At 50.9% G+C, this 23,048-nt stretch overlaps 1 protein-coding gene across 5 annotated transcripts in view; it reads right to left on the bottom strand.

Moving 5' to 3' along the window:
* Nucleotides 1–22,853, bottom strand: part of ADAMTSL2 (ADAMTS like 2) — a 27,412-nt gene extending 4,559 nt beyond the window's left edge. Inside the window, exons 1-16 of one of the 5 annotated variants that reach the window (XM_014942962.1) lie at nt 22,703–22,853; nt 21,422–21,533; nt 20,624–20,766; nt 19,929–20,004; nt 19,417–19,519; nt 17,619–17,764; nt 17,393–17,516; nt 16,355–16,435; nt 15,213–15,388; nt 13,930–14,269; nt 12,853–13,234; nt 7,493–7,596; nt 5,467–5,593; nt 3,032–3,245; nt 1,406–1,561; nt 56–226 (exon numbers count right to left, since the gene is read on the bottom strand). In XM_014942962.1, coding sequence (XP_014798448.1) covers nt 56–226; nt 1,406–1,561; nt 3,032–3,245; nt 5,467–5,593; nt 7,493–7,596; nt 12,853–13,234; nt 13,930–14,269; nt 15,213–15,388; nt 16,355–16,435; nt 17,393–17,516; nt 17,619–17,764; nt 19,417–19,519; nt 19,929–20,004; nt 20,624–20,766; nt 21,422–21,532 — 2,454 coding nt within the window. In that variant the 5' untranslated portion in view covers nt 21,533; nt 22,703–22,853. Of the gene's footprint in view, nt 1–55; nt 227–1,405; nt 1,562–3,031; nt 3,246–5,466; nt 5,594–7,492; nt 7,597–12,852; nt 13,235–13,929; nt 14,270–15,212; nt 15,389–16,354; nt 16,436–17,392; nt 17,517–17,618; nt 17,765–19,416; nt 20,767–21,421; nt 22,056–22,702 lie in introns of those variants that run through there. The other 4 variants (XM_014942963.1, XM_014942964.1, XM_014942965.1 and 1 more) reach the window with 4 other exon arrangements.
* Nucleotides 22,854–23,048: the final 195 nt, after the last annotated feature.

Raw genomic sequence — 23,048 nt, 5'->3', positions numbered from 1 at the left:
CCCCAAAACCAAACCCCAAGCAACCCCCCCAGCCCGGGGAGGGGGTGACACTTACCCGCTCCCAGTCCTGCGCCAGCCAATGTGAGGGGCAGTTCTTGTCCCCGCAGGGATGGATGGCCAGTGGCTTCGTCTCCAGGTTGCACTGCGACTCCGGCACCACCCGCCCGTCGCTGGTTTTGCAGTACACGTGCCGGATCATCCTGCCCTGCCCGCAGCCACCGCTGCACTGAAACCGCACCGGCCACGGCAGGCGGTCAGCGGTGGGGACGGCAGCTCCATCCCCATCCCTGTCCCCATCCTCAGCCCTGCAGCATCCCCGGGACAGGCTCCGAGATGCCTCCGTGGGGTTCAAGCAGCCTCCTCAACCTCACCTTTCCCAAATCACAGAGCGATCCTTGAGGATCAGCTTAAAAATAGCAACAGGGAAGCCCAGTGCATCCTTCCTCAAAGCATCCGACCCACCCCATGGTCCCATCACACTGGTGCCCAGCAAAACTCAGCATCTCTCGGGCCAGGCAGGAGGGGAAGCACCATGAGCATGGAACCCTGGGGTGGTTCCCACAGAGGTCAAGGCAAAGGGGACCGAGCAAGTGGGTACAAATATTCCACACACACCACAAAAGACCCTGAGTGGCTGGTGGAGGCAGCGGGGGCCCCCCAGCTCTTCTGTGGCCGCTCTTGCAGAGCCACACGGTGTTTCTCAGCGCCCCTGCTGCCATGGAAACTACTTATTTTTAGCTGATGCTAATGTATCAAAACCTGGGTAAAAATAGCTTGGGATGGAGGGGTTCTCTGTATCAGAACTGTGCAGGGGGGGGAAAGGGGGAAAAGAAAGGGGGGGAAAAAAGGGTAAAAGGTTCATTTTCAGGGCATGGAGCATCAGCATTGTGGAGGTACACCACGCAGCTGAAAGACAGGATGATTTGACACCCACTAAGGTCCTCTGGCAGGTGATGGATCCCCCTCCAGCACTCCGTGAGGGAGAAGCCCCAGGGACAACCTGCTGGGAAACCGTGGTTCCCACTGGGATGAGGGATCATCCCCAGCGCCGGAGCCCATCCGGCAGCTCATCCCTGCCCTGTGCAAGGAGGAGCCCTGTGAAAGAGGAGGGCTCAGTGCTCACAAACACCACCAAACCCTGGGCACAGGGGCGGGCTGGGGGTCCCAGGGTGACCGTGCTGGTGGGCAAGTCCTGGTGATGAGACAGAGACTGGGACTAGGAGGGCTGAAGGGCCTGAATCATTTCAAGATCAGCTCCAGGTGCGGGCTGCCTGTGGGTCCAGGAGCTACCAGGGAGGATGAGTCTGACCCCAAACCTCCCACCCCCGGAGACACAAACGAGCCTGCAAGCAGGGCCAGCTCCAATGTTGTGATGGCCACTTGGCTGGCCACCCCAGGGTCTCACCGGTCCCCAGTCGGAGACGGTCCATTGCCGGTCGCAGGGTGGTCCCGTGCAGTTCTTCTCAGCCAGGGGCCGGGCGCTGGCATCACAGAGCTTCTCCTCCTCCGAGCAGCGGATGTCCCGTGTCACCACGCTCCGCTCTCCACACCGGGCTGAGCACTGCCGGGAGGGGACAGGGGGAAGAACATCAGCAGGGGCTCCCGCTGCAATGGGAACTGGGAGCTGCTTTCTGGTTTGTTTGGGTTTTTTAACATATTTAACACAAAACTCTTAAAAACACACACTGGCAACTCGTAGGTGACTATAAAACAACCCATAGCCAAGCCACCCCTTTTCTCCACAACCTCTCAACACCTTCAGCAGCCAGGAAAAGGTGCAGGAGGGTTGTATCCTGCCCGGGTGCTGTGCAAACTCTCTGCTGGGTGATGCCAGAGGGTGAAAACCCAAAGCACCAAAAACGCCCCATCAGAGCTGAAAAGTTTTAGCTGTCACTTAGAGACGGGGTGAGATCTTCCTCACCTCCTTCCCAGGAACAGCCAGCTCCTTTCCACCTCTTTGGAGAGTGTTTTCCCCAAACCGCACAACTGAGATTTTTGTGCTGTGGATAAATTTGGCACCGTGCAGCCCCGTGACATTATTTAGAACTGGATTTGAGTTACTACAGTCTCACATACGCACATTTTGCTCCGTGCATAACGTAAAGCAGGGAAAAGTGTCAACAGCACAGCGCCCAGACACACCGCGCTGATACCTTAATCCTCAGATTCCTGAAATGTGCTTTTTTTTTATTTTTTAAAATGCCTATTTCCCCAGCCAACTTGGCACCCTCCTTCAGATGGGATCCAAATGAGATTAGCTTTGCTGCTGGCTAAGAACGAACTACTCCAGGACTGTCTCAAGCAATCTGTCCCTGACACATGCTGGAGGAGAATAAGGATTTCTGTAAAATAAGCCACTCTGCTTTGCTACGCCAGTCAAAATAACGTGCCAGCACGTGCGCAGGGAGCTCCTCGCTACCCAGCTGGGAAAGTCAAAACATCCTGCAACCCCCGGGAATGCACCAGCCCCTCCATCAGCTCCAGGGAAACGACTCAACCCCAGCTTGGAGAGGAAGAGAGACATTTAAATTATGACCAAGAAGCATTCGGGGAGCCTCCCAGGAGGAAGAGTCCAGTCCCTTGTGGTATAAATATCTTAGACTGAACATTAGGAAGGAATTTTTCACAGAAAGAGTGGTCGGGCATCGGAATAGGCTGCCCAGGGAGGGGGTTGAGTCACCATCTCTGGATGTATTTAAGGGACATTTAGATGGAGTACTGAGGGATATGGTGTAGGGGAGGATCTCTCCTGCAGGCTCCTGTCCTCTCTCAGTGGGCAACGCCAGCACCTTGCATGGGGTTAAAGACCACGAGTGACTGATGGCGGTGGCCTCCCCATCCTGGAGAGGACCCATTATTTAAGGGAAAGAATTACCAATACACATTGTCCACGTGCAACGACTGCAGCCAGTGTCCTAAAAGGCAGAATCCCTGATGGCTATGGATGAGCTTAAATCAAAAAAGGAATGGAGAAGCACAAGCACATGTGCTCACCCTCAGCACTGATGGGCCAGGAGCCCCGGGGACTTACCTCGGACCACTCCGACATCTCCCACTGGGGGCCACAGGCTGGGTTCTTGCAGACCTTGCGCTCATCCGGCCGGGTGATGTCAGCAGACTCACAAAGGTCGCTGTAGACGGAGCTGTCAAACCCCGGCGAGATCATCTTCCAGCAGCGGACGATGCGGAACTGGTAGCCCTCCCCACACGTGCGGGAGCACTCGCTCCAGCTGCTCGTCTCCCACCTGTGGGGACAAGACAGGTCATCACACCAAGCACGGCTGGACCAGGGCTGGAGCATCCCATGGGAACGGGTTGGACTAGATGATCTTGAAGGTCCCTTCCAACCTAGATGATTCTATGACTCAATGAAAGCCCTGCCTGCTCTCGGCTGGAGGGAGCTGGCTGCAATAGGAATGAGCTGCAGTCAGGCTGCCAGCGTGAGAGAGGTCTCCCTTTGGGATGGGATGTATCAACGTATGGTGGTTTCACCCAGCTCATGGCCATGGCAGTGGATGCTAAAACCAGTTTGCTAAAACCAGTTTGCTGAGAGAAAGGAGGAGCCGGTGTGGTGAGGCACAGAGTGGTTTGTCACTCGCCTGTGCCAGCACATTCCTCTGCCACGCTTTTTGCCCACACTCGACTCCTCTTTTTTGCTTCTCCAGGTAAAGGACAGAGAGGACACAACCATCCATCACCCTGCAAATCCCAGCAATAATGTCACACGAAGCTGTCTGAGCTCCGGTGGGACAGAGGTTCATGTACCACCATCAGTTTAATTCTGCAAACCTCATGCAATGGGCTGGAAGAGCTGGGATCTGCTCCAAGACACTGCCTGCCCCTTACTGTCCCCTGGCACTACTGTCCTGATGTTATAAGAGGGGAACAGCTTGTAAAACAAGGGAGAAGACATTAGAAGTCAAGATTTTTATAGTACAGTAACATCATGACAATTCTGAATTAAAGAATAAGCTAAAGATGTGAAAAAAAATCTAAATGGATCAGAATTCACAGCTCCTCTGCTGTCACATGGCTACCTCATGCATCCCCCGGGGCCACCCACTGCCACCACTCTCCGAGCAGGAGAGCCACGTCCCCCGGCTGCACGCTGGCCTCGTGTCCCACATGGGGCTCCAGGAGCAAGACGCAGCCGTAGGGAGATGTCACACCAAAAAATTGCAAAGTGCAAAATTCCTTTAGCACTTTCTGTTGGAAAAGAGTTGCCAGCCCCAGCAGCATCCCACCTACCCAAGAGCTAACAAACGTGCCCAGCTGCCCCCCTCAACTTCCCAGCAGCTCCTTGGTTTAACCCACCACCGAGCCACAGCCACCAGTAAATCACAGAGCAGCTCTTCTCTCTGACAGAAGAAGCCCAAGGAGCTGGAACAGCACAGCTACAAGGAGGGGCAGCTTGACAAAAGACCAGTGGGATAATCTAAGCATGAAAAGAGCCCTCACGCTTGTGCTAAAAAATTACAAAGTTAATGCAAATAGAGATTAAAGCCTCCAGGGTGTCTACGGGGCAGGTTTGTTCCCAGCAGTAGCACCATTCACCTCTCCACACTCTTCTCTCCTCAATTGCAGCCTGCTCTGGCTTTCAGCCTTAACGTGCCCAGTTCAATGAGATCCTACACGGCAAAGGGCACGTGCTCTCCTCCCCCATCCTCCTTCTCCTCCTCCACAATTACTGGAGGCGAAAGCGAGGACTCTCCAGGTGCCATACCTGGCATCACTCCAGCCTTGCTCTGTGCTGTTCACAAATGACACCGTTCCAGGGCAAGCACCAGAAAGCTTCGCTTCTCCCTTTGCCCTGTCCCTAGTCTGACACCATCACAGTCCTCCTCCCTTTGAGAGACACCCATCTCTCCTGCCCAGTTACTTGCAAACCCTCCAACAAGCACATCCCAGGTTACAAACCCGCAGCAGAGGTGCCCACACACCGTACAGCCCAGCCCAGGACTGGTCAGGCATTTTGGATAAAGAGCCTCATCAGAAGGGAAACCTTCTGAAGGACTTCCAGCGCGAGTTCGCCCCTGCACCACCTCCTGCCCTGATACCAGCAGATGATGTTTAGGACGCCCAAGGGACCAGAGGGTTGGACCCGTGGCGTGGTTTGCAAACCTGGCCCCACCACCACAGGTTCCTCCTCACACACAGGTTCCTCCAGGCACTGGTGGGGGCAGATATTACCTGTATCGTTAGACTGGACTTAAGGGGAGCCCCAGGGGCAAACTCTGCCAGGATTTATGGAAGTTTTAACCTGGCAGCATGAACTAAAGCACTTGGGAGGAAAGTCTCACCGAGTCCCAGTGCAACCCAAGCTGATGCAACTTGGGGAGGGGGGGGTTCCTACAAGCCTTCCCTGCTGCCCCCCTCCCCTCTGAACCCACATGGAGCCCCCTCCCCCTGTACATCCACGGCGGAGAAAGCACGGAGCCCCCCGGGAGCGCCCTGGCGAGGCGGTACCTTGGCTGGCACTCTCTCCCAGCACAGAACTCATGGACGGGCTCGGGACGGGTCATGGCATCACAGTACGTATCATCCACTTCGATCCCATCATAGCGAACACACATAGCATACGTGGACATCACTCCTAGTTTCAAAGAGAATACACACACACAACAGAGGAGGCTTGGTGATTTTGATATCCAAACTCTTTTTTTTCTTTTTTCTTTTCTTCATTTTTGGGGGTTTTTTTGAGCTGTGTTTTCCAAAACTTCCTGACCTGTGGACTTTCTGGCCCGTGGGATGGGTGCTGCTTGGAGTGAGGGACCGCAGTGGCCACCCAGCCCATGTGGGCAGCGCGGTTGAGTTTGGCCGGCTCCGAAGACGGGCACGGCCACCCCTGCCAGGGCTTGTCACCAAGATCAATATATGACTAACACGTTTTTTATAGGAAACGCTCGGGGCAAGGAGTCTGCTCGGCAGCTCCCTCCACCTCACAGCCATCAGCTCCCAGCCTCTTGAGCTCGTGGGTGGAGGCAACAGAAAATGGTCCCTGACCCACTCCATCCCCCCACTGTCTCTCTGTGCATCGCACCCCGTTTGTGTCTGGGTGTGCTCAGGGCCAAGGAAAGGCTCCTGGGGGGGCTTTGCAAGGAGGCACCTGCCCCTCCTGCTCCCCCACCACAAGCAGAGGCAGCCAGTGTCGTCAGACCGAGACCTTTTCCCCCCGCAGGCTGCCGTGCCAGAGTAAATGTTGTGAAGTCCATTCTGGGACCTGGCTGGGGACCAGGAGGCTGCTCTGGCTACAGGTAACAGGAATTGCAGCTCTCGGGAACATATGGTTTACATGAAACTAAAAAAAGATCTACAGCTCTTGACATGGTACGGCTTCTCTGCGATATGTCATTAAGAAAAGGCAATGAGAAAGGAGAAATTTAAGTAAAACCTCTCTCCGCTAGCTGCAAAGCAGGGCAGAGTAGCCTGGCCCTGTCAAGGGGGAAATTTGTTCAGAGGGAATCAAAGAAGTCAAAAATGTCCCAGAACACGTGGCTGGTGGGATCCCAGGGAGAGGGACGGCTTGAGAAGGTCCTGCTGTGGGCATGTGTCTGCTGGACAAGAACAAATACTCTGGCACACTTAAAAAAAAAAATAAAATCCTTGCATCTGCTCTTTTAAGAGAGGTCCTTTAGATTGCAGATCTCTCCCCCCCTTTTTCCCTTCTTTCTACTTCCAGAAGCACGGCAGGATCTGGATTATTTCATGGGCTGGGGAGGGGTGCAGGCGAGCGCATGACCCGCAGGCGTGCTTCATCTCCAGCCATGGGCTCGCAGGACCCCGAGCCAAGGGGTAAAGGAGGAGAGAGATCAGGTGGCTTGAAGCTTTTCCTGGGGGCAAAAAGGGGGAATTTCTGCAAAAACAACACAGGCTGGGTTTTGATATCCCTGGCATCTATGTCACTGTTCCAGATTTACACCCTCGCAGCCGAGACCAGGCTCCAGGGTAGAAGGAGTGGGAGAAACAAAACAAAATCAAAAAGCCAAATGCTATTTTGTTTCCTGCCAGAGCTGAACAATCTTCAAAATTTCACTCTGCGGGGAAGCAGCTGAGCTTTTCAAACTCCTCTGAACAGTCAAAAAGGGGAGGGAAGGGAAAAAAAAAAAAAAAAGGAGGCAATATGCTGAGACTCAGCACAGGTTTGGGGATCCTGCTGAGTCCCAGCATGTCCCTGCTGGTCTGGGAAGTGAAGGCAACATTCAGAGCTCCCCCAAGGAAGGGTGTTTTGCAGGATGATGGACACACCAGGCACTAATTCTCGGTCCCCAATGCACCCACAAGGCTGGTGGGCTTAACACGCTCTCGCCCCCAGCTCCTCTCCCCACATTCACACCCCGGTGGAATAGATTCGGGGTCGTGCTAAACCAGCTCCAGAGATCGTGAGATCCCCTACACATCACCGGGTCCTTCCCATCCCTAACAGACAGAAAAGTGACTCACACACCAGGTGATTTCAGCGGTTGTGCAGAATTTGGCTGCTTCTTATAACTACCTGTGGTACATGTAGAGCTGCAGGGTTCATGGGAGGAAAGCTTCCACCTGTACATGTCAGCAGCACTCACACCTTGGCCCTTTCTTAACAACTTCAATCTGTTTCTAGCGATAGCAAAAAAAAAAAAAAAAAAAACAAACACAAAACAAAACAAAAAAAAAAGGCATTTACAAGGCGAGCGGTGATAGGCCACGTCAGACACACACATCTGCCAGCAGGCTGCAGTTCGGTTGGGTTCGGGTTTGGGAGGGGATTTGCTTTGTTTGGCGGTTGGGTTTGGTTTTTTCTGATTTGTTTGGGGTTTGTTTGTTTGTTTGAATCGGTTTGGTTTGTTTCACAACATACCTGTCCTGAGCCCCAAGTAGAATCCCCAGCCCGGTTAGAGGCAGAGCTTCCACTGTCTAGAAATAGAGAGAATGGGATAAAAATACCCACAAGTAGAAACAGTTCAGAATTTAACAAAAGTTTGCATTTTCTGCTCAAATACACCTGGCCCTCAGCATACAGTGACTAAAGGTGCAGTATCTCCTCCCCTGCATCTCCAAGGGCCGGGCACACTGACTCGTGCTACTCGATGCAGCAGAGCTTTCGGCTGCTCCAATCTCAGCAGCTCACTCCTTCCGAAAGCCTGCACGTGGCCCAGGAGTTTACGAGCTTGCTTCTCAAAGCACGCTCTGCTTTTAAACACCGAGGCATGCCATTTGCCTACCCGCTGCTTTTGCCACTCTCGTTTTGTTTTTGGTTTATTTGAGACAGGTAATTTGCATCTCTCGTATCCACGCTGTGCTCAAACACCTTAGTGCCATCGGGAAAGGAGTGACGGAGTCAGCCTGGTGTACGAAAAAGCATTTGTCAAAGCAGGAATAACAGCTTCTCCCAGTTCAGCGCATCCTACGTGCTGTAAGGTTGTAACACATCAGGGATACTGCACCTTTACAACAAAAGGCTTCAATTCTGTTCTCATACCTTTGTTCAAACCCTTGAAACAGCTACACTGAAATAGCGTACAAGGTTGTATCCTGACATCCAGTTGTCTCTGGCCTGGCGAGATATGCAGCGTGTATGATTTCTAGGCAGCAGAAGCTCTGAAATTGCCTTATTTAGTTGTTCGTTAAGAACAAGTTGAGGTCCAGTCTATCAAATCAACCTTTAAAAGGACACTGTTGAGAATCCAGCCATTTCCTTTCGGACCCACCCTCCTTCCACCGCCAGCACTGAGCCTCCAGAAGGATTAAAAACAACAACCACCTCATTTTCCCTGTTGATTTTGCACTGTCAGTTTGGCAAACGGTTGCTTCCTGCGTTGGAAATGGAACTGAAATGAATGTCACTATTTTTTTATTTTTTTTTTTTGTGGAGAAATAACAACCTCGGCTCACTATAAATAGTGCTTTATCTTGCCAAAACAGCTCTGCCTGGGGACCCGTATCAGCCCCTGGTCCCGGCTGCCGGGGGCGTGCTGCCTGCTGCCACCCAGCCGGGAGAGGGCTCACAAGATGACAGTTTTCAGTAAGATTGATTAAAACAGAGTCAACATTTGGGGTTTGTACTTCAATTTGCCTGGAAAACAGGGTATTACCTAGATCCTCTGCTCTATACCCTGCTCTCAGAGACACCGAAAACCCAGCAAGTTATCTTGTGACGGGGACTCCTCTCCCTTGAAAGGAGAAAATAAGCTGCAAAATAAACTTTATACTACCTCTGAGGACAGAAAATCTTTCAACAGTGTCCCTTTAATGTATGTGATCCTAAATAAAGAGCTTCTTCTATGTCTAACAAGGTTGCAGGGACAAGTTCTTTCCAGATAAATCAGACGTTTGGTCATAGGGCAGCATTCAGCTCTCTTACCATGTCAAGCAAAGACAAAACTGTCATTTTGTTCTCCTCTAAATGCAAACAGCAGCACATTGTCCTACAAAGCTGGTGAGATTTTCCTCTTCTATTTTTTTTCTCTTTATTATGAGCTTTATCATGAAGTCAAGTATTTTTCCCCTTGCCTGCACTTTGCTTCTGCTTTTCAAGCAAATAACTGCACCAGAAAGTACCACCCATCCCTCGCTCCCAGCTGAGACCTGGGCCACCCGTCTTCCCAAAACAGCCCCCACAGCAGAAGAATAATCCTAACAAGTGCACACAAACACCACGGATCAAAGTCCAGAGTCCCTGGGCTCACACTTCTGTGCTTTATTTCAGTTGTTATGGGTTATGCCTCCTGTGGCAGGATGGGCCCTGGCCGCACACCACAGCATGGGCACGGGATGAAGGATGGAGTGTGCCCGGATCTGCCCTGGAATGCCCCCAGAAGACTTTAGCTGCTCCAGGAGAGGAAAAGCAGCACTGGAGCCCTACCACTGCACAAGAGTCACCCGCCCATTCCTGTGCCAGCAGAGCTTGGTCCCAGAGTGGAAATATAACATGCCACACTGGTACAAGGTGCTCCTGTAACTGGATAACTCCATCCACACTAAGGGCTACAATGGTTTAGAAAGAAATAAAATGTCCCCCCTCTAACCGACACTGTCCTGGTGTACAGACTGGCTGGTCACAGTCTGCAAAGAGATGATCCTCCCTTGCTTGTTCATTGACAGGGAGTAAAAGCGAGTAAAAAGCCATCGTCCATCCCAAACTGAGCCTGGGAAGGACCTGGGAGGTCTCAAGTCCAAGCTCCTGCCCAGAACTAGGCTGATCCCAATAAGAGACTGGGTCCCACAGGGCCTTGCACAGCCCAATTTTGCCAGTCCCCAAGGATGGAGATCCCCCACCCTGCCCCACACCCAGGGCAAGAGGTTTGCCTTGTGCACCATTTCCTTCAGTACAGCTTCTGGCTGTCCCCTCCACCACCCTTCCTCCTGGAGGAACTTGTCTAATCCCCAACACTCTTCATGGGCCTCATGCTCCAGCAACACGCCAAACCCACAACCACATCCCACCATCAGTATGGGCTTCATCCTACTGCTCTGGGTACCAGCAGGAGCTTTAGAGCTGGGGCTCCTCATCCATCATTTACCCCCAGGAGATACAGACTAGTGATTGGTGTTAGGATTGCAACTGGGCTTGAAGAAGTGAATTAAAAGTTGGGGGAAATGATAAAGGCATGGGCAGAAACAGGTTGTCCCAACATGGTCCCTTCTGTCCCATCCCCTGGAAGCGAGGATCACCCATCCCTGCGGTGGTGGCAGAACAGCCAGACCCTGAGCCTGCAAAAATCCCCGTCTGTCCCTGCTCCACAAGTGCCCACACACACAGATGCTCTAATTGCTGATGAAATTATGGGACTTTCTGAACTGAGCAATGCCTCCATGCAGTAGGTGAAGCCTCTTGACATGAGGTTGCTTGTTGCCTATGCCCCCCATTTAATTTTTTTTCTAATAAAATGACACGTCTCCAAACAGCTTGGTTCCTGCACCCCAGCTGCCCCACATCTGCCTCCACTGGCCTTTCAGCCACCCCACACCACTCCACAGCAAGGGATGGAGCCAAAAAGGAGCTGAGCATCTCTTAGGTCGAGCTATAGTCCCAGCTGGGCCTGGATGCAGCCTTTTGGGGGTATCAAGATTTAGATCGGAAAGGTTCCTATTTTCTTCTAGAGAAAGTGGGGGGAAGAAGAGGGAACAAAACCAAGAGACAAATGAGGGTAAAAATGGCAGTGCTGAGTCTCCTTCCTGGTGGGATTTAAATCCCTGCCCTGTGCCTTCACTAGAGGAGCAGCCAGTGATGGTGCAAGGAGCTTTTTAGCACCACAAAAAGCTGCACTGGAGCCACTGTCAGTCTTTTGCACTTTATCTGTAACAGCCAAGCTTCTCCAGAACTAAAATCATGCGAAGGTTCCTTAATTCTCAGTAGGCAGGAAAGTGTTAGACCCCTTTAACAGCCACTGGGAGAGAGGTGTGGGTACAAGGTGCCAGCCAAGGCCACCCAGAGAGCGTGGTGGGGACCAGAGGAGCCCCAAGGAGGGGCAACCCCCTTCCTTGCCCCCACGGCCCAGAAGAGCTGCCGGCGCTGCCCTCGCCTGTCAGAGTGCTAATGAGATGCTTGCTTTGGCAGCTGGAAGCTGAGTTTCCAAGCCAAGCCACGAGAAGAGATGATAGACTCAAGCCCTTGGCCCTGTTTTAATGTTCTTATCATTAAGAAGTTTGTTGATACACTTGGCTGAACGAACATTTTCTTTAGCATAAGTTTCTTTAGCATAAGCTCGTATAAGTTCTGGATAAATACAGCTAACTATAACCAGAGAGCATCTGCTCAGTGCTTCACATCTCCTGAAACTCAGCATCAAAAGGCACTCACAGGTTTTACTGGTGGTGAAGACCGGAAAAGTCAAAGCAGCAGAGCTGCCACGGGCCCTGAACAAGCCATGAGGGTGCACCCCAAATCCACAGCTGTGGGTCTGGGACCTGGATGACTCCCACGACCCCAGTTTCAGCCCCAGCTATCTGCAGATAGCTTTAATTTGTGGCTGCTCCTCAGAGCACCCCAAGAGACCCTGACCAGACTTGTGGACAATAGCTATCCTGAGACTCCCTTTTCCCCCGGCCCATCCTTGCCCAGATGAATTCTGCTCCTAAAGACAGATTAAGCCTTTTTTTTTTACCTTCCCACTATGTTTTATAACACTACCACTCCAAACCAGACTCAAGGATTCAAGGAATCCTGAAGTGACAGCCCTAATATCAATCAAAGTCCTGCCACTGGAGAGCTTTTGATATCCCTGTCAAAGCAGTGACTAATTGCACTGCTTAGGCATCCATCCATCAAGGTATCAAACCCAAGCTATTTCTGCAGGCCCTCCAGAAGAGCTGCTGATGTCCCACTCTGCCTCTCCAGCAGTAGTTATGCAGGCAGGGCCATGCCTGGGAGCTGCTGGAAGCATGTTCCTGCCAACGCAAGTGAGGAGGATGGTGGGCGGCAGTCAATAGGGTGGGTATAAAGGGGCCAGGACCAACTTCTGCTGCATCAGAACTCAGGGGAAGGAGCCTGGGGAGTCAGAGCAGGGTGTCAAGAGAAGACAAAAGGAAGAGGCGTCTTTATGGCCACAGCTCTGGTAATGAGCTGTGACAGGCAGAGCAATGCACACGCTGGCAGCCGTCAGCATGGATTTGCCAACATCCCCAATAAGGAGAGCAGTGAGTTTTCCTCTTGCTTAAATGCTCTCTTGACTTTCTGCTTCCAAACCTCTGGCTCTTCCTTCCAAATTAATCCCCAACAGAAAGCTTTTCACATACAGCATCCTACCCCCACTTACCTTCTGACTTCCAAAGCAGATAGGAACCATGACATGGGGTCTACATTGACTACAGGGCTATTATGAGTCAATAATAGCAATAAATAGGATTGACTATAGTTAAAGACATGTCTCCTACCTTGCTTTGTGGGTTCTGTTCCCTTGAGGGCTGGTCATGGTGACAGTGGCATTTGAAAATGGCGTCTCCGCAGATGTGTTGATGGCTTTGCCATTGCTCAGCTCCATGTAGGTGCTATTAATGGTGTAGGTCACAACGCCATCAGTGTCCTCGTAGTCAACATAGAGACTGTCAATGTGTGACCCCACAGAGTTGATTGGGTCTCCCTGGGCAAAGATGCTGTTCATGGTCATGTTGAGCATCAACTCCTTGGAGTCCGAGGTCTTGTCCAGCAGCTTGTCTGTGATGGCGTTCTCCGAAAGGAATTCCCTGGAGGTGAACCTGGGGTCAAAGTCTCTGTCGTCACGGTCTGTCTGGTAAGTAGACCTGGTTACGTTTGAATCTAGATTGGAGCCAACAGGGGGAAACAACAATGACAACCACAAAATGCATTCAGGCCGGCAGGCGAAAGCAGGCCGGAGCAGCGGGGACACGCCGGAGCCTGAGCAGCCAGCCAGGAGGGTAGAGGCAGGAGATGGGGTCTTGGGGAGGGGAAATCTCATGGGGTTGTACCCCTTTGGGAAGACCGTGAAGCTCTGTGGGTCTCATCCTGCTACCGCGTGGCCAGAGGAGAGCTCAGCACCTGCCAGCACCACCCCAAGCAACAGCAGAGGTCAGGAGGGAAGATGGCCTCCTGGCCCCAGAGCCCATGCAGCCATGCTGGGAAAGCACTCAAGGCACTTTGGTGGTGGGACACTCAAGGGATTGGGGTGGGAGGGAGGTTGCTGGGGGCTGGGCAGAGCTGGGAGGTGATGGACAATGTTGTGACAGGGCCCTCTGTGCACCCAGGGCTCCCTCCTGTTCTTGGCATGAGGCAAAGCATGGCAGGGCACCAGCGGGGAGACCTTACCCATGGCCAACCCCCCCACCCTCCAGAAACCAGAACCTGAAGGGCAAAGAGGATTTATGAGCAGAGACATTTTAAAGAACTTTCCAAGGTTTCCAAAAAACAAACCAGCAGAATCATCAGAGGTAGAAACAGAGCGTTTCTCAACGAGAGCTCTGAGAAGCAGAACAGTGAGGCCCAAGTCTCCTTACCTTGGGGTTGTTTGCCCTTCAGTTTTGGCTCACAGTCAATTGTTTCTGCTCTTTCATAGACCTCATTGGTTTCCTGACCTTTGCTCAAGTTTAAATCTTCCTCCGTGTCCTGCCTTCCAAACACCTGGTTCTCCAAGTCTATCCTTTCCCTGGAGATTTTCCCAAAATAGGTTGCATTGTGCTGGATAAAACCCAATGGCACGTCTCCATCGAACTCTCGGCTTTCTTCGCTCTCTGACTCGGAGAAGGTGTAGTAGATGGGCTGCAGATTTGAGTGTGGCTTCCTCAGGAGGATGTACTCAAATGTGATGGATGGATTCTTGCCATTTTGATTCCAGACCTAGCAAACATATTAAATTATTAGTGGATGCAGTGAATATATGGCATGCAAAATTTGTGATTCAACTCGGAATTGACAGTTGGTGAGCATCTACTTTGCTATTTCCAATCTGCTTTCTGCTGTATTGCCAAGTTCTTACAACTGGAGCCCAGCACAATTTTCCAAGGGTTATTTATCCCCTGGGGATTAGCCCCAGCTCAGGTCACGCTCCCTCCTCTGCCACTGAGCCACCAGAGACTTGGGAGAGCCCCTTCAGAAGTTACCCACCATCACTTGCAATCCCATTTTTTGTGGCTTTACGAGGAACGTGCAGACACCCCTTCAGCTGCTGCATCCCTGCTGGGGACGGGGACTCATAACTGATGCACTACAACCTCTTACTGGTCTAACACTTCAGAAGCACCCAAACAACCATCCCTTCCCCTTCCAGAGGACACCAAGGCGACATGGAAGATGGCATGAATTGGGCTCTGGCTGGCTGCCCAGAAGAAAAATTAAATTACTTTACTTTGTATGTCTGGCTTTAGATGGTTTGCTTTCAAGAAAGGGTTGGGGTTTAAGTTCTGTGCACTTCTTTAAGCTATCTGACCCTATTTCTTATTTTTACTTTTCCTGCCAGGTGACATGGATAAAAATGCTGAGGAATAGAAGATAATTTCCCCCATAATGCCCAAGGCATCTTCTCCCTGAAGAGTGAGGGGTCACCAAGCCCACGTTCATTATTCACAGCCCTGCCTGCACTCGAGAGCACTGACACAAATAAAATAGGTTCATGCAAGGAATTGGGCTCAGTCACTGCTTCTGCTCCCCTCCTCAAGCTGCCCAGGAAAGCTGGGAAACCACGGGAGGACTCTGCTCCCATGCCCATCCCTTCCTCGATCCAACCTAGATTTTCCCTTCCCCATCATCCCCAGCCTTGCAAACTTGAAAAGCCAAAGCTCACCATTATATTCAACCCTTGATTTGTCGGTCCTTGTGCGACAATGTACTCTATGCCGGTCTCATAAACATCCATGGGCCTGCGGTACTTGAACACCGTGCCTGCAATGTTGAAGTTCTTTGGGCTGTCAACTTTGTAGTTCCCATTGAAGAAGTAGTAGCCAGCTTCATCAGCCACAGCTTCAAAGGAGAGAGGAAAATCAGTGCCGTCACATGTAAGATCAGAGCTATGCAATATTGCCATTTGTTCATTCATTAGAGTTGTCACAGTAATAAAACGAGTGTTTCTCCTACATGACAATGCATTTGTCACCTACTTCCAACAAGTATCATGCAATTATGAGTTCTGGGTCATGCGTCCCTCTACGTTGCAAGCTCCTGGGTATGTGGCTCATGCAAGCCCATGGCTCCTCTCCCCCTTTTGGCAGTAGCACAGCATGGACATTTAATAATCACAGCTCTGCAGGCCACAGGCAGGCTGTCAGATGGCCAATGGCAAGACTTGCCTCCTTGGGAGCACTGAGCCTCAGCAGTGGCCCAAGACAGGTCATCTAGAGCTAATTTGGAACTGCACTAAATCAAGCCTTTTTCATTCAAGCCCTCCTGCACATGGCCACCAGACCCTGAGGCAACATCAGAGCATGATGGCATCAATGTGCTCTTCTTGGGCAAGTCCAGATTTTTCCACACCCCTCCTGAGCAGCTCTGCCACCTCCATCACGAGATGGATGGCGTGGCCACCAACACTCCAGCGAGGCAACTGTGTAAGTCACATCTCCCTGGTGCTGTGGTCATGTGGCCATTGAACATTCCCCAAGCAGGAGAAGATCAAGGAGATCACAAGAGAGGTGAAGTCACCCTGGTCTCCGTGATCTGGCACCAGGAGGATTCGACGTAACCCATCAAAGCAGCAACAACATTGACCAACATTTTCTGCATTAAAGGAATGAAAATGTTGCTCTGTACAGCCCAGGTGCTCCGGCTGTGGAGAGGAGAAACGCGCTGGCTTAGGCAACGTGGTTGTGATTTACATTGACTATGGATTTAGCTCATGTCTGCAATAAAACTACATTCATACTCGCATTGGAAAAAGCATTAGCCAGCATAGGCATGCATCGCAGGGAAGTACCAAGAGGTTATACACACCCAGAACATCTGCAGATTTTTTCCGTTCCACTATCTGGATATCCCTCGCTCCAGCAGGAATGTGAGTTACCAGAGAATAGCCTATGGGAAACTACACATTAATGAAAGGAACTTTGTCACAAATAATCTGAATGAAACACTCAGCAGCCAATACTACAATATATCAAGCAAGCTGGCCTTGGTCCAAAATTATTTATAAGGAGTTACGGATTAAAAAAAAAAAAACAAAAAACAAAACTCTAATGTTGATAACTGCAAACAGGACTTTATTGATAATAGAAGATAAAATGTGAAAACTATGCATTCTGGTTGATGGTGGAAGAACACAGCCAAGGAGGAAAAGGATGCAATCTTTACATGCCCAAATAACAAATCTAGATAAACTGGTAGAAGAAAAGTTCTCTGCAGACTGCTTTGTCAGCTAGAGCAGCTGTCCTGTGGTTCAGTATGGAACCCTGTGCCAGCCAGTCTTCCCAAAACCTCAGCAAGAGACTACAGCTTGGTTCCCTCTTTCTTAGCAGTAAGTGATGGGACATGTCCTCCTAAAGCCACTGATGTTCCTGCAGCTTGCTCCATCATAAACCGATCCTCAGAGAGCATTAATCATTACTCCCAAGTCAGTCAAATCACTATACTTAGGACAAGCAGGCTCTGTTGCCTTACACCATACTAATTTTGGAAATTCTGATCTTTCAAAATACTCTTACATCCTGTTATTGCAAATCACTTATTTCTAGTCTCACCGGGTCATGAGAAATAAGACTAAAATAGACGCCAGCCTCTTGCATAACCCTTTTGCACCACCCAGCATCAGGGACCTCAGGCTTCTGACAAGCGCCATGCAAAGTTACTGGTTTTCTTTAAAAAAGGTTTTCCCTGCCCAAATTTACAAATGGCATTGACAGACACACAGATCATGTGGCAAAAACTGAAGCAGGGCAGTTGGTAAGAGCCTGAAAAGCAGTTTATCAAAAAATAAATACATTTTAAAAATAACCCTCTCATACAAATAAAGCAGAAGGTCCCCAAAAGCCTTACCAAGATGAGAATTTCCTTTCCGGTAGCTGCCGGTCACGTGAGTACAGCTGCTCCCATCTCCTTGGCAAACTCCACATTTATCCAAGGTGTGGGTGGAGAAGAGAATGCCATCGCACCCAATCGGCTACAAAATGCACAAATGGAGTATTGAGGGTCAGGCAAACGTCGCACCCATTGTAATTTTCTTAATACTACTGACAATATTTTTGCTATAATGTTTAACAACCTCACATTTTCCAGACACGCAAACCCCTCGGAAATCAGTGTATTTGCAGGATGTTCCATCCCGAGCCTGAACCATTAACTGTCTCTGACCATCCACAGTGGTGCAATGGAGGTCACAGGGCTTGCTAGAAATGTGAACATAGTCATCTGAGGGGAAAGGATATAGAGATACATTCAAAACAGCAGAAACACAATAACTTTCCATCCTACCAACGTCAACGCATCTCTGCCAAGCTAAACAAAGGCAGCAGCAGCACAGAGCTCAGAAGCCACCATCCCTTGTGTTTCAGGAGATGGCACTTCTGAGACCGTGCCAGCCCACTGCTGCAAACCCTGGCACAGCCTGGCTGTCCCCTGTGCTGCCAGGGATGGACACACCTCGTGGTGCCAGCTTATTGCCAACATCAGCCCAGGGGACGTGCCGAAGCCGTAACAGCCCCCGTTCTGTGCAAGGGCTTGCAGCAGTGACACGTGTAGACATCACACAAAAACATATGCATGCTCAACATTGAATACACGAGTTAAATCAATATAGATATACTGTTATAAATACATATATAAGGCTATATTCAAAACCACAGCAGCTTAAAACGTAAGAACTTTTCCATAAACATTCGCCCAAGCTGGGCTTAATTCACCCTTTCCTTTCCGCAGGCAACTGGCTGGCTGCATCCACTGGCACAGTAGTCCCACATTTTACAACATCCACAGGAAGCAAATGACAAATTCATATTTGGAGCAGAAACCCAACGCTAAGCGTTGCAATCTGCCCACCAGTGAGCGGTCATGTACCCACTGGCCTGCGCGCCCCAGCAAGGCAGCATCAATGTCAAAACATTATTCTGCAAATCCCCCAGGAGCCATGTGAACGCCTGCTAAAAAACAAAACAATTCACTGTAACTATTCTGGAAGAGCAAAGAACGTTTCAAGAAGTTGTCCCCTTGCCACAGGAAAGGGACAAAAGCAGCCAAGTAGCTCTAGTTAACCAGCCCGCCACAGGGGCCAAGTTCTACCACGCTGCCCCTGCCAAGAAGGCTGGCGAGATGGGGGTTCATTTCACATAAAAGGAGGCAACAAGTAGTTTCATGAAGTATAGATGTTCTTAGGTATGTACAGAGACACCTAAAGCAAGAAAGTTGCATTAGACCCCGTCTCTATTTCTAGACACCCCAATGTCACTGTGAATCTGAGGAACCAGTGCTCAGGAGCCTCCTCCTCAGGAGAAGAAGGGTCCTGGGTTCCCAATAGCTCTAAATATTGGCCAGGATTTCTGTTTAATGCTTGATTTCAGTGGGAGTTAGGGCAGCTAAAAATTACATAAAATCTCAGTCTCTCACTCCTAAGTTATCCCTGCAGTTCTGCATCGCTCCCCCCCAATGACCAAACCAACTGACTGCATCTCGGTGACATTTGACAGAGCCCATGAAGGGTGTGGGAGTGAACAAATGTCACCGAAACACAGCGCAGCCTGTAATGGCCCCAGCTCAAAGGACACTTGTTCGGGTGAGCTGGACTCTCCAGCACAGTCCATCACCCCGCATCCTCCTCCAGCCTTTCAGCTCTCTGGTCCTCAGGAGCTGCGACCAACCCAGGCTACAACCATAAATTCGTGTTGTTACTTTATTTTTAAGCTACCCTGCAGCTGCAAAACGCGCCTTTGAACTTGGGAGACAGCTGATTGTGTCTCTGAAAAATCACTTTAAACAGCAGAGGAGGAGCCTTCCTGCAGGCTATAGCATCATAACTATCAAAATATTTTGGCTAAGCATTATGAAACACACAAAGAATGTCTTGTTACCAGGATATAAAGGTTTCCATTGATATGTTCTGCCGTTATACACATGGGAGTTAAATGATGAACACTGCTCCTCTCGAAAGCTCCTTCCGTTCGCAGGGCACTCCTAGAATGGGATACATTAATATCCTGATGAAAACAAAATGTGGGAAAGGTTTCTGGCACATCTCGACCGGCTGCAAGGAGCGTTTCCATCGCCTGCCCCATCCAGAGCCACATCCTCCTCCTCCTCCCACCGCAGGGACAGCCAGGGGAAACCCCTCCCAGGGAGATGGTGCAAGAACCACCCACTGGGTTTTATAGCCCCCAGTGCAGGCAAAAGGCCCAAAGCCCCAACACAATGGTGATGGGCACCAAAGGAGGGAACTCCTGTTTCTTGGAGGGGCAACAGGGTGACAGCTACAGGACAAATGGTGTCCCCTCTCCAAGAGGCCCAGAAATGCCATTGCAGGAAGCAAGCATGACTTTCCACATTTTAAATCGAGTGTTCCTGATGAGAAAAAGGATATCCTTACTTGTACTTTGCAGAGCTGGTATCTTTTGGATGTTCCAGTGCAAGTTTTATTAGCCAGCCCACTCACTGACTTTCTTCTGAATAAAGAAATGATGGTTAGACAGGGGTCAGAAAGCCTTCTTTTCCCTTTTTTTAAATATATTTGTCCCTTGCTTCTGTAAGATCAGCCTCCATGCAGCAGAACCACACAGAGATCTGTCACAGCCCCACTGGAGCTGATAGCAAAGGTCTCTCTGGCTTTATTATCTGCAGCATCAACTACTCTTATTACAGCATCCCAGGAGGTACCATGGGGACAAGGTTTACAAGGTGCCTTCTGGCAACCACACAGCCTGGAGAAGGCAGAGCCACGCACAGAGCAGCAGGATCAGCGGGTCCCCAACCAACCCTGCCCCACAGTGTCCTCGCTGCTGTGCCCAGAAGCCTGGAGAAGGGGCTTACACAATGTCTGCTGGCCCACCTGCACTAATCCCCACAGGAGGCACCTCAGGGCCAGCAGAGGAATAGCTTGGCTGGTCCTCCAGGCACAGCATCCTCACGGCAGCACGCTCAGGGACATACTTACCTTCTGCACAAGCAGGGTTTGCCAGACAACACCTTTTTCACCAGTGCTCATCTACTGAGCGATGACCTTCCGGACCAAGTCTACCTCCAGCAAGCTGGAGCTGCCCGCAGCCTGGCAGGGGGGTGCCGTACCTCTGCCGCAGGCAGTGCCTCTCCTGGGACTTGACGCCTCCCCCGCAGGTCCTGGTGCACGCCGTCCACTTGGTCCACTCCCCCCACCAGTACGCCGTGACGTCTGCCCCTTCCTCCAGGCTGTTGGAGGTCTGCGCCAGGTCCTGCTCGGGGCATCGGGTGGTCAGAGCAGCACTCAGCATCCCCACCGCCCAGCATCCCCACCGCCCAAAACAGGCCATTTCCTTCTCCATCTGAGGTCAAATCTGAGCTTTCCATCTCGCAAGAAACCACGGATTTTTCCAATTGTGTTTTCATTACAAATGGGAATGAAATGGCAATATTTAGGATTCCTCAGGAAAGGAAATGTTCATTGTTTCGCTCAGTTGGCAAAACCGACCTCTTAAACAACCCCAAGCTCTCCAAGTCTTTTGGTGCTCTCTTGACTCCGGCTCCACCATGAATTTAAGGAGGTGAAGAGCTGGTTGCAGCCAAAAGCTTTATGTTTACTGGAAAAGGGATAATAATACTCCATGCAAAGTAAATGAAAGCTCCAAAGGCTGCAGGGACTGAGGAAGCAGTGCTCACCCAAGAGCATGGCCTTCCAGAGCCCTGAAAGTCATCTGAGAACCCTCTTAGCCACAGATGGGACAACTTAGGTTAAGCCCAAACTAAAGAGCCAAGCCAAGTCACACATCCTCGCATTTGCTGGAGAGCTGACTCATGCACAGACCAGCCCTGAAAGTCCCAGGGGTTACCCCCACCAGACACCCCACCATTTGGAAGCCCAGAGACCTCCCAGCAAGGAGACACACTTACCTGAGCGATCACAAAGGCGACGTTGCCCACAAGAAGAAGGGCCAGGGTGCCTTTCAGCTGGGACCGCACGCTGGTGGAGATGCTGCTCCACCTCCACTTAGATATCTTCATCCTGGAAAGCAACCAGACACCACACTAAGCAAAACCCCCATCCAGCCTTGGAGAGCAGGGGCTGTTTTGCAGCCTGGGTTACACAGCACATGTCTTCTTCAGCATCCCTGGTCAGCTAAGTGACACCAGCCACCAGTGGCTGCAAGGGCTCAATCCTGAAGTTAATATTTAATCAGTGGAAGCGTTAACACACTACAGGTTCACATCCCGTCTTGGCTGCTGTCTTCCAAACCACAACTTTGCACTGGTTCCCAGTACCAGTGTGAGCTGAGGCTCCAAGCCTGCCCTGGAAGAGAGCGGGGCTCACACAAGAGGCAGCAAGTAACAAGAAGGGTCCCTGGATCTATAAAAGCAGTGCATTTAAATATCCTCATTTACAGAGCTGCTCCTAGAAGAATGAGATGAAAGGCTTTCATTGACAAAAAAATGCAATTAACAGCCATTACTTTTTCCTTTTTTCATTTGTTCCACTCTAATTCCCACCGATTCCCAGGGAAGAAGCCTGTTCTTATAGAAAAGAAACCACCCAGCAGAAATGAAGTATCCCGAGTGTCAGCCTTTCATCTCTTTCTCCGTCTGCCTCATGAAAGAGAGTTACCCAGAATGGCATTTTCTTAAATAAAACCCAGCTCAAAACCACAATACGTTTTATTGTGAACCTCACTGCAAGAGCCAGAAAGGAGCAGGTTTCAGGAAATATTGCTTCCAGGCAATCAAAGCAGCTCATGTCTGTAAGAAAAAGAGAAAAAAAAAAAAAAAATTCTCCCCTAAGCTAATTTCCCTTGAAAAGTAACTAGACAGTATCTTTGGGAAGTAGGGAGGTGGGAGAGGGGGTGCTCCTGGGCAGAGGGGGCAGGACTGCAGACCTGCAACATAAAGAGCTTCTTTCCTACCCTTTTTTTTTCCTTTTTTCCTTCTTGCAAGGGTTTTTTTTGCGGCAGCTTTGGAAATGCAGAACCGCCGGCAGTGCCAGCATTGCTTTGCTATCTGCCTTAAGAGAAATTACCCAGGGGGCTTCCAGGTCCCCCAAATCCGCTTTGCGATCACCCCCGGGGGGTAGAGGTCCGGCATGCAAAAGAAAAGACAACTTTTCCAAGAGGCAGATCCATTGATTCATGGAAGCCCAGAGCGTTTGGCCGGGGATCCCGGGGACAGGTGGCTGAGACTTGCCTTACACTTGGTTTTCATTAAGGCTTCCAGACACTTCTGACTCAAAGCCAATAACCGAGCTCGCTCAGGGTTTAGCCTGGAGTCGGTCAGAGCTGCATGTTTAAATAGAAAAAAAAATTAAAGCAGCGGGGGAGGGATGTCGCCGACGAGCATCGCGGTACCGGAGGGAGACCCCCCCCCCCTCCCCGGGGCAGCCCGGGCGGCGGGAGGGCGATACCGGAGGAGGGAGAGAGGCGCCGGGCAGCGCCCCCGGGGCTGGGGGAAGCGGGGAAGGAGCCGGTGGGGGCTGGACCCCCCCCCTCGGGACCGGAGCCGTACCTGGATGCGGCGGGGCCGGGGGCTGGGG

Source organism: Calidris pugnax, unplaced genomic scaffold (genome assembly GCF_001431845.1).
Source record: "Calidris pugnax isolate Ruff unplaced genomic scaffold, ASM143184v1 scaffold102, whole genome shotgun sequence".
Lineage (NCBI taxonomy): Eukaryota > Metazoa > Chordata > Aves > Charadriiformes > Scolopacidae > Calidris > Calidris pugnax.
Note: the sequence above shows the minus strand (reverse complement) of the source record. Positions and strands in the feature narration are given on the sequence as shown.